At 43.2% G+C, this 11,697-nt stretch overlaps 1 protein-coding gene across 1 annotated transcript; it reads right to left on the bottom strand.

Moving 5' to 3' along the window:
- Window positions 1-952: 952 nt before the first annotated feature.
- On the bottom strand, window positions 953-2,520 carry LOC109421412 (ejaculatory bulb-specific protein 3). The gene is made up of 2 exons (XM_019695887.3): window positions 2,282-2,520; window positions 953-2,217 (listed from the first exon to the last, which is right to left on the bottom strand). Exons 1-2 carry the CDS (start codon window positions 2,466-2,468, stop codon window positions 1,943-1,945), a joined length of 462 nt encoding a protein of 153 aa, XP_019551432.2. The 5' UTR covers window positions 2,469-2,520; the 3' UTR covers window positions 953-1,942.
- Window positions 2,521-11,697: the final 9,177 nt, after the last annotated feature.

Here is an 11,697-nt window from a genome sequence, read left to right as displayed (position 1 = left end):
CTTGGAGCAAAGGAATTAATTCTTCTTTCAAAATTTAAAGTTAAAATAAATAATAATAACAATTTTTCTTCAAAGACAATTGTTTGTAATACAAACTGTAGTTCATGCCCATAATTCCATAAAACGTTAGCCTGTGTTCAAGCCACGTCATCTGAATTACAAATAAAACGAAACCTTTTAAGACATGGTAGCTCGAGGTAATGACTGAATGAATCAAGCAATGAATGTAAAAAGATGTTTGATCAATTTCCCATTAGTCGATATAAGCTTTGAGCTACAGCTTACCCGTGCATATAAAGGTGTTGAAAGCTTAAATATCGCACCAAACTTAACATAAACAGCAACTTTCACGAAGTTTAAAGCTTATCTAGACTTAGCAGCTTTCGAACATCGAAAATGATCGGATACGTAACGCACTGCAGAACATCGATCATCTTCGACGAACTTGGCACGCACGACACATGCCACAAATTACTTAAAGAGCCAACGGTTAGCAATTTTCTCACATTTTAAATGCAAACGAATTATTTATGAGCGGCAGTCCGTGCTGAACAAAAACGAAATTTTGCTACACTCAGATATCGTTGAACAATATTTTTTGTTGAAAAATGCATGTTTTCTTATAAAACAAATCAATTTGTGTCCATAGCGAAAATTATTATTAAAATTTGTTTTGACTTTAATACACCCCGTAATCTTTTTACGTGCAATATTTTTTGGGAGAAAAAAAATACTAATACCAAGACAAACAGAAAACTAAGCATTTTTGTAATTTTTTAAACATTTCCACTATTGTTAGAATTATATAACATTTAAAAAAAAATGTAGAGTTACTCATAACCTTGTTGGAAGAATTTTCTTTTTCGCTCAGCCATGTTAAGGTTTAAGTGTAATATGTACCTTATGATGTGACGATTTACAATGACAAATTTTCCCGTAATTACACAGCTCATTTCATGACTAACTTATTCAATTTTTATTGGGGTCTTTAAAAAGACACGGACAACGCTTTCGACTGTACAGACTGTTTTAAACTTAACACTTGAGAACGGACAAACTGAGCATGCACCAGTGGAAACGGGGAAGAAACTATTCTCACAAAAGTTTCAACGCCCGAAGCGGGAATCGAACCCTCACCCCACAGCATGGTGCGATTATAAGCTTGGTGACCCTAACTGCACGGCTACGAGGCTTCTGGGACTATTTGGGCTAGGGAGCCAATTTTGAGCACTTCGTGATCTAACAAAGTTGTACCAATTGACTTGATTGTTTGTGCAAAGTCAGATGTGAGTGTTTGCCCATGTTAAAATTACAAGTCAATTTTTATTCACAAAACTTACTGTAATAGAGCCCAAAGTGCTAAAAATAGGTCCTTTTGCCCAAATGGTCCAACCCTGTGAATTATTTCCACAAAAGCATAGGTTGGGTCTAAATAGTTTCTCGACAAACCAGTCAAATTCACCAGGCATTATTTTACATGTATTTTTAATCACTTGAATTTCTAGACCTAGGGAACGTCCATAAAAGACGTAGCCTATTTTGGCCGAATTTTTTACTCCCCTCCCCCCTCGTAGCATATATTCACATACCTAATGAATGGCTTGTCACAAAATCGCAGACTCCCCTGTCTCCCTTAAAAGCTACGTCATTTATAGACGCTCCCTTATGTACAGATCACCAACCACTTAACACTTGTGAGTTCAACAAATAGCCATCTTCCATATCGTTTTTACATTCATGCCATCCATACATATGCATGATCAAAAGTTAAACACTTATTTTCTTCTGCAAATATTTAATCACAACACATCATCTTCGTCAGAGCCAATTCACACACTCCCTCACGAAAATGAGAAAGACAAACATGACCGATTTCTAACATCGCCGCCGCAGCCGTCATCGTCCATCGATCGTCCTCCGTTGATCGACCTTGATCTTGCGTCTATGCTTCTTCGCCGGTCGCCGCCGTCGCCGCTGGTTGATCGTCGGGTTTTTCCGTCGTTGCATCACTGGCGGCGTCGTCACCTTGATCGTGAAAATTCGGATGATCGCGCAGGAATTTGCGTCGGTATTCCCCGGCCGGATCGTAAATCGATTCTAGGACTTTGAAATCGGCCGGCCGATTATCGACCACGAAGTTGATCACCCGTTCGGCGCTGATCTTCTGCTTCTCGGTACAGTGGCGGCATTCACTTTCGAGGGCGTCCGGTAGGAGTTCTGCGGAGTGGTCGGGACTTGAGGGTTTGAAGATGATGAGAGATGGGAAAGGTCGGTCACATACCTTTCAGTTCTTTGGCATCCGGAGTGCAGGGTCCCACATTTTTCAAACAATTGATGTAGTTGTTGAGCAGACGAGTACTTTTGAAGATCTCGTCCAAGTTGACGTTGTCGTATTTGGAATCATAACAGTTGATATTGGTAACTAAAATTGAACTGATCACGATTGCGCAGACGAATTTGTGGCACATGATAAAGGATAGATGTATTTTAAATAACAATGTAAGTCTAACTGAGCAAATGCATTCTCTACGAGTTGACTTTTATAGTCTAAAATTACAAATGTCGGTATTTTTCCATCAAATGGACGGTTCGTGATCGTAATCAATTTGGTGCATCGTCTGGCAGCAAGTCTACATGCGTGTGGATTATCTAGTTGCTGGGATAAGATGTTGTTATTTCTACGGTCATAAAATGCATAATCCAATGATGAGACGTGCATGAGCGATCCATAAGCTACGATGAGCATCAATCTAGGCATCAATGCTTATCGTACTCAAGGAAAATACGGAAAAGATTGTTCAACTCAAATGATTTGAAAGGCATCCACAGCAAGATCAGGAAGCACTTTTAACCCGTCAAGACCCGGGACGATCTTCTTTGGGTAGACATGCAATATCTTCTTTGATTTTAAACATTTTACCCTGGAGTCTTGTGCTGGGGAATAGTTGTGCTAGGAAATGCATGGTACCTCCCTCCTTCGCACCCTCCCTCTTTTACTGATAGCCGAAAATATGTGGCTTTTTTGTATTTTTGTTCAAATTTCATCGTTTTGCTAAATAGTTTTGACTGATCCTTGACATCCAATGCATCACTACCTGTTATAATCTGTTGAAGTTTTTATCCCAGAGCTATTCTAAGGCCTCCAAAGTACTCCGAAGTTTGAATCACAAATCCAACATTCTATACCAAATTTTATACACGATGAATAATAATTGTACATGATTTGGGTGATCGAGGTCATCCAAACGACTCCGAAATTCATTTTCTTAAGATCTACTGGATCTACCATCATTTGTGTTCACTCTGTTCAAGAAATTTAGTCACGATGTTGTCCATTAGACCTCGCAATGCTACGAGCAACTTGATATTGTGGTAGTAAGACATTCTTTGAAATACAAATGGCCTCCAATATACTTTGGAGTTTGGGTTACGATATCTACATAATGTATCATGCTTTAATTGTAAAAAAAAATATTCATGGAATGTAGTCTATACTGCTGATGGAGCCTCAAGGCACAACTGTAATGCTTTTGGTACATTCATGGGTTATTGCAGGCTTTCCAAACTGTTCTGGAATTAGGACCTTCAAGGTCTACACGCTCTTCTCTTGTTTCTCTTCACTCTATCGGCATAATTCTTTCACGATTGTGTCTGTTGCACCTCATAATATTACGAGTATATCTATGTATTGCTGGTTGGGTGTCTACTGGCATATAAATGGACTCCAATGTATTTTGAAGTTTTTGAAGTATGTGTCGCAATATGTGTAAATCTATGGATATTTTTATTGTAGCGAATGCTCGCGAAATATAATCTACGCTACTCTTAGAGCCTCAGAGTGCAATTCTGATAACTTAACAACATTCACTTGGTGATCTAGGTCATCCTCCACCCGGAATTTCTCCTGGAGTAACTGCTAATTCACCTAGGAATGAATCAAGGGATTCCTTCAGAAGTGCCTCCACGGTGGTGTCCTCCACAAACTCATTCTGGGATTCCTCCAGAAATTCCTACAGGGTTTTCTTCCAGGAATTCCTCAAGGGATTCTCCTTCAAATTCTTCCAGGGATTCCTCCAGGAATCAACCAATTTATCCAGGGATTTCTCCATGAAATCCTGAAGGGATTCATCCAGGAATTCCGCCAGGAAATCCTACAGGGATACCACCAGGAATTCCTCCTAGGATTCCTCCATAAATTTATCAGGGGATTCCTCCGGGAATTCTTACAAGGGTTCCTTCCTGCAATCCTTCAAAGTTTCCTCCTGGTATTCTTCCAAGGATTTCTTCTGGAAATCTTTCAAGAATTTCTCCAGTGATTCTCCAAGGAATTCCTCTAGGGATTCCTATGAGGATTTCTCCAAAAACTCACCCACGGATACAACCAGAAATTCCTTTGGGAATTTTACCAAAACATTCATTTAAAAAATCCTTCAAGGACTTCTTACGAAATTCATCAAGGGATTCATCCAAGACTGCCACCTTGAATTCTTCATGGATCTCCTTGAGGAGTTCCTAAACTAATACCTCCAAAGATTCCTCCATAAATTTTTACCGTAACAGCTACAACAATTTTTCCAGCAATTTCTCCAGAACTTATTAATGAATTTCCCCACAAAATCCTCCAGAAATTCTTCCAGAAATTCCAATCAGAATTTCTTCAAGATTTCCCCAACGAATTCATCCAGGAATTCCTCCTGGACTTCCTCCTGGACTTTCTACAGAATAAACACCAGTATATATTCCAGGAATTTATCCAGCAAATATTTCAGGAATTCCATCAGGATTTACACCAGGAATTGTTTTATGAATTCTTCCACTAATAATTACAGGAATTTCTCTACGAATTGTTCCTGGAAACTTTCCTGGAATTCCTACAAGAATTATTCCAGGAATCCCCCGGGAGTTACTCTAGGGAATCCGATAGAAGTTCTTCCAGGAATAACTCTAGGAATTGTTCCTGGATTCCTCCCGGAAATATTTCAAGAAATATTTTAAGAATTCCTCCAGAAATTACTTCATGAATTATTACAGAAAATACTCCACGAAATTTACCGGCGACCGCCACGGTACAACCTAGAGCGACTGAAGCAACCGGATGTCGCCTCAGCATACGCGCAGAATCTCGAAGCCGCGTTGCCAGACGAAGGCGAGCTCAATGAGGCCCCTCTGGAGGACTGCTGAAGTACAGTGAAAGCACCCATCAACGACGCAGCCGAGAGCACCATCGGGTACGTGGAACGGAATCGACGAAACGAATGGTTCGACGCAGAGTGCAGAACGGTTTTGGAGGAGAAGAACGTAGCGAGGGCGGTAATGCTGCAGCAAGGGACTCGACAGCACGTGGAACGTAACAAACAGAAGCGGAAACAGCAGACCCGCCTCTTTCGGGAGAAAAAGCGCCGTCTGAAAGAAGCGGAGTGTGAAGAAATGAAACTGCTGTGCCGTTCCCAAGAAACACGGAAGTTCTATCAGAAGCTCAACGCATCCCGCAAAGGCTTCGTGCCTCGAGCCGAAATATGCAGCGATAAAGACAGAGGCCTCTTGACGGACGGACGTGAGGTGGTCGAAAGGTGGAAGCAGCACTTCGATGAGCACCTGAACGGCGTGCAGAACGTAGGCATGGGAGCCAACGGCAACGGAGGAAACGACGACGCCAGTGCACCGGAGGACGGAAATGAACCAACTCCCACACTGAGGGAAGTTAATGATGCCATTCACCAGCTCAAAACCAACAAAGCAGCTGGTAAGGATGGTATCGCAGCTGAAATCATCAAGATGGGCCCAGAAAAGTTGGCCACCTATCTGCATCGGCTGATAGTCAGGATCTGGGAAACCGAACAGCTACCGGAGGAGTGGAAGGAAGGGGTAATCTGCCCCATTCATAAGTAAGGCGATCATTTGGAATGTGAGAACTTCAGGGCGATCACTATTTTGAATGCTGCCTACAAAGTGCTATCCCAGATCATCTTCCGTCGTCTGTCACCTAAAACGAATGAGTTCGTGGGAAGTTATCAAGCCGGCTTCATCGACGGCCGGTCGACAACGGACCAGATCTTTACCGTACGGCAAATCCACCAGAAATGCCGTGAATACCAGGTCTCATCGCATCACCTGTTCATCGACTTCAAAGCGACATACGACAGTATCGACCACACAGAGCTATGGAGAATCATGGACGAAAACGGCTTTCCTGGGAAGCTGACTAGACTGATTAGGCCGTTGGACGGTATACAAAACTGCGTTAGGGTTTCGGGTGAATTATCCAGTTCATTCGAATCTCACCGGGGACTGCGACAAGGTGACGGACTCTCGTGCCTACTCTTCAACATTGCTCTGGAAGGTGTGATGCGACGAGCCGGGCTCAACAGGCGGGGAACGATTTTCACAAAATCCGGTCAATTTGTGTGCTTTGCGGACGACATGGACATTATTGCCAGAACATTTGGAACGGTGGCAGAGCTGTACACCCGCCTGAAACGAGAAGCAGCAAAGGTCGGACTGGTGGTGAATGCCTCAAAAACAAAGTACATGCTGGTAGGCGGAACCGAACATGATCGGATCCATCTGGGTAGTAATGTTACGATAGACGGGGATACTTTCGAGGTGGTGGAGGAATTCGTCTACCTCGGATCCTTACTGATGGCTGACAACAACGTGAGCCGTGAAATTCGGAGGCGCATCATCAGCGGAAGTCGGGCCTATTACGGGCTCCAGAAGAAACTGCGGTCAAAAAAGATTCACCCACGCACCAAATGCACCATGTACAAAACGCTAATAAGACCGGTGATCCTCTACGGGCACGAGACATGGACCATGCTCGAGGAGGACCTACAAGCACTCGGAGTTTTCGAGCGACGCGTGCTAAGAAAGATCTTCGGCGGTGTGCATGAGAACGGTGTGTGGCGGAGAAGGATGAACCACGAGCTCGCTGAACTTTACGGCGAACTCAGCATCCAGAAGGTGGCCAAAGCCGGAAGGATACGGTGGGCAGGGCATGTTGCAAGAATGCCGGACAACATCCCTGCAAAGCTGGTGTTTGCAACTGATCCGGTTGGCACAAGAAGGCGTGCAGCGCAGAGAGCACGATGGGCGGACCAGGTGGAGCGTGACCTGGCGAGCATTGGGCGCGACCGAGGATGGAGAGCGGCAGCCACAAACCGAGTATTGTGGCGTACTATTGTTGATTATGTCTTGTCTTAATGATGTTGAACAAATAAATGTAACTAGAGAGAATCTTCTCGAAGATTCACTCTGAAGTTCCTCTGGAAATCTTTATGATTATTTTATTTTTTAAGGGAATATTTATCCCAGAATTGCTCCCGTAATTCTTCCCGTTATTTTTTGGAATTCCTTCAAGGCCATTTTCGGCATTCCTCCAGGAATTCCTTCCAAAATTCCACGGATTCCGCCAGAATTTCTCCCAGAGATTCCTTCGAAGATTAATTCTGAGATTACTCAATGGAAATCTCCAGAATTCCTTCAGAGATTCTTCCCCAGTTTTGTCCCGGGATTCTTTCCAAAACTCTTTCCGGGATTCCGAGTGAGTTTCTCCCGGATTTCTACCAGTGTTTTTTTTATAAAAACTTTCCGAGATTCCTTTCGGAATTCCTCCAGACAATTTTACCGTAATTCCCCGATGACAATAAGAATCCATCAAGTGGTTCTTCCTGAGATTTCTCCAGCTGCTTCTCCCAAAATTTCTCCTGGGATTCAGTCAGAATTTTTCCAGGGGTACGTTCTGAGGTTTCTCCCGGGATTTATTCAGAGATTAATCCAGGATTCCTCCAAAGATTCATTCCAATATGACTCAAAGAATATCTGCTAGATTTGGCACGGTAAAGGCTGGCAATGCGATTTAGACCTCTGTAGAGTCCTTTAGTCTCTTCCTAAGTAACTTCGATCCTTACCTCCACGTGACACCAGCCTGGGATACGGGCAACCTTAGGAAAGATTGGGAAACCAACCCCGGTGGGAATATTGGCCGTATGCAGACAGGGCTTCGGCAAACTTACTGGATCCATCCAGATAGTAAACCGGGAGATTGGCGTTAGACACGCGAGCCGGCTATAAAAATTACAGGCTTACCGAGGGCAAGCTCAACGAAGCCCTTCTAGAAGACTGCTGGAGTACGATAAAAGTAGCCATCAACAACGCATATGAGATCAACTTTGGGTATATAGAGTGTAGAGAGATTTTGGAAGAGAAGAAACTTGGTTGGGATGCGACTGGGATGATTTTGCTTCGGAATGTTGGCTTTGCAGTCTTTTGGGGCAATCGAAAACACTAGATATGATTTTTCCCGACATTTCGGTCCGTATGGGACCTTTTTCAAGGGTTCTAAAATATAATTATTCAACTATCAATACAAAATTTTAAACTTTGAATTAGTTTTACAATTTACCAATCGGTCAAGGCTTGCTAGTTAAGATGGCTTTACTAAACTCAAAAATGTCATGCGGAAGTTTTGGTCTAGATGGAAGATTCAAAGGTCAATTTTCATTTTATACATATTTGTTATCCTGCACTGTACTCACATAGATTGAGTCCTACCTATCGGGCGGTCTAGAATCCGGTCCCTGTTTTTGGAATCTTCCACCATTGCTTTTCGCATGATACTGTTTTTGTTTGTGTGAGTCACTTTCTGAGAAGATTCTCTTATCTATCTATTTTGTTTTGATCGTCATCTTCTATTTGTCGTCTCGTTTTTCAGTATAAGTAGTAGTCCGGCATAAGCTACATGGAGATTGTCAGTGTCTTTGCGTTTGTTTACAGTATTGTTAGTGTTGTATGTGTGGCAACTTTCAAGAATGTGTAGATTGTTTGTTTTGAATGTCCTATCTATGATGTTTGTTTCGTCTACCTTAAAATTATGCTCCATCGTTGCTGCATGGTTAACAAGTGCCGTTTTTTTTTTCCTCACCCAGATAACCTCCACGTCTTCGTTTGTATACCCTTTGTCTAGTAGTGTTTTTAGCTTTTTCAAGTTTGATCTAGGGTGACAATGGGTATTATCGGCAGGTTTGTGCTCTTCGTCATGGGGGGTTTTTGTCAGCCAAATTGCCTGAAACTTGGCCATATAATTCAGCTTAGTTGAGAAGGATTTATGACCAACTCAGAGTTCAAAAGGTTTCGAAAAACCCTCAAAGACGAAGAGAACAAAACGGCCGAGAATAGGTTATTTCCCCTATGTCCAGATATTCTTTATTTTAGTTTTGTACTAGTCATTACTATATAGCATGCCTAACAATCTGCGCAGTCTATTTTGTAAACAACGTTGCTTTGTTCGGTGTTGGGTGTTTTGTCTTTTACCGACGGAAGAAGAGATCCAATTGTTTTGTGTTGTCTGATTGCTATTTTTATCCCCGGGACCCTTTTTAGTGTTTTGGTTATTTCTTGTGTTAATCCGTCAATGTTTGTGAGCGAGTAGAATTTCATTTCGTCTTGGTGTGTTTCTGTCTCGGTTTCTGCTGTACTCACGTCCATAGCTGTATTGTTGTTTACCGTTTGATGTTTTGCACGGTTGATTAGTCTATTGATGAGGCATTTCGAGTAGTCGTTTGCTTTCAGGTGGCGGTGTACGATTTCTCTTTTCCTTTTTAGGTCCAAGTTCATTTTCGATTTCCCCAAAACACTGTAAAGCCAACATTCCGAAGGAAGAGAAGAACGCAGCTAAGGGCAGTCATGCTGCAGCACGGGGCCCGGTAGAATGTGAAGCGATATAAAGGAACGCGGAAACAGCAGACCCGCCTTTTCCGGACCGCCTGGAAGAAGCAGAATGCGAAGAAATGGAGCTGTTGATGCCGTTCACAAGAAACACGGAAGTTCTATTAGAAGCTCCCGAAATGTGAAGGGGATAAGGGTGGGAGGATCTTGACGGACGAACTGTGATCGAAAGGTAGAAGCAGTACTACGTTGAACACCTGAATGGTGCAGAGAGCGCAGACATGGAGGACCAAGGAAGCGGAATGACTACGTCAGTACAGTAAGGAACATGAATACTATCCAGCAGTTCAAAAACATAAATCTGAAAATAATGGTTTTAGAGCTGAACACATCAAGATAGACCCAGAAAACTTGGCCACCTGCCTGCACCGGCCAACAATCTGGATCTGGGAGACCGAACATTTTCCAGAAGAGTGGAAGAAAGGTGTCATATGCCCCATCTGCAAGAAGAGTGACAAGTTGGAGTGTGAGACCTTCCGAGCGATCACAATTCTGAATGTCGTCCACGAAGTGATATCCCAGATCATCTTCCGTCATGTGCCTCCCAAAGTAAATGAGCTTGAGGGAAGTTATCAAGCCAGCTTCATTAACGGCCGAACGACAACGGACCAGATCTTCACCGTGCGACAAATCCTTCAAATGCTGAGTGCGGAGCATACCAGGTTCCAACGTGCTTCATCTATTCTTCGACTTCAAAGCGGCGTACGACAGTATAGATTGCAGCGTGCTTAAGAAAATCATGGACGAGAACGGCTTCTCCAAGAAGCTGTTCAACATCGCTCTGGAAGGTGTTACACGACGTGCCAGAGTCAACAACTGCGGTACGATTTTCATGAAAACCGGCCAATTGGTCTGTTTCGCGGATGACATGGATTTTGTTACTGAAACATTTGGAACGGTGTAGGAAGAAATGTACACCCGCCTGATACGTGAAGCAGCAGGGGTCGATGGGAAACGCGTGGAAAAAATAAATTTATCTTCTTCGATCACCACGCTGACGTAGTTCACGTTCTTCTTCTTCTTTATGGCTCTACGTCCCCACTGGGACTTGGCCTGCCTCGCTTCAACTTAGTGTTCTTTGAGCACTTCCACAGTTATTAATTGAAGGGCTTTCTTTGCCTGCCATTGCATGAATTTGTACATTGTGAGGCAAGTACAATGATACATTATGCCCAGGGAGTCGAGAAAATTTTCCCGACTGGAGCGGGAATCGAACCCGCCGTCCCCGGATTGGCGATCCATAGCCTTAACCACTAGGCTAACTGGAGACCCCAAGTTCACGTTCAGTATGCCTGACTGGGTCATAATGACCCCACTTGCACGACTAAGGTAATTGTACTTTGTATATCACCATAGCAAAGGTGATAGACACTATGTTTATTTTACCTATTACCATACATATTAGTGATTGACTTCTGATTGACTTCTGAGAATGGAACACTAAACAGCAGAACCCAACGAACATTCCTTGTTCATTTCCAACATGAACATAATAGTTGCATATCGAATTCGAAAACAAAAATGTAGAACATAGTTCCACACCCCATTTTTATCCAGCTGATCACGTCCCCTAGCCGTACATATCTATTTCCAAACCCAATGTAGGTACCTCAGACACCCGAATGTGTCCGCTGACAAAGTTGCGCATGTAACTGCCAATCAAACAACGACGACGACGGCCAGCATAAATCGCCTTTTTACGGTTGATCTGCTAAACAATAACTCGCCCTACTTTTCACCGAGCATAACCTCACGATCTAGGTGCCCTGTCGTCACCACACCCTACCATCCCATCGATGGTAATTGCGTAATATTACCTCCATTACCAAATCAGCAAGCCTTGCTCACGACGACGACGACGACGATGACTATACACTAAAAAGCCAATCTCGCTGGGTCACGTGAGGGCCTACGAAAAAAAAAAAGTCCAATGAAAAACGCTGATACGATTCTGCTGGTTGCGATCTTGGTGAT

Source organism: Aedes albopictus, chromosome 2 (genome assembly GCF_035046485.1).
Source record: "Aedes albopictus strain Foshan chromosome 2, AalbF5, whole genome shotgun sequence".
Lineage (NCBI taxonomy): Eukaryota > Metazoa > Arthropoda > Insecta > Diptera > Culicidae > Aedes > Aedes albopictus.
The sequence above is the reverse complement of the archived record's forward strand: the minus strand, read 5'-3'. Positions and strand labels throughout refer to the sequence as shown.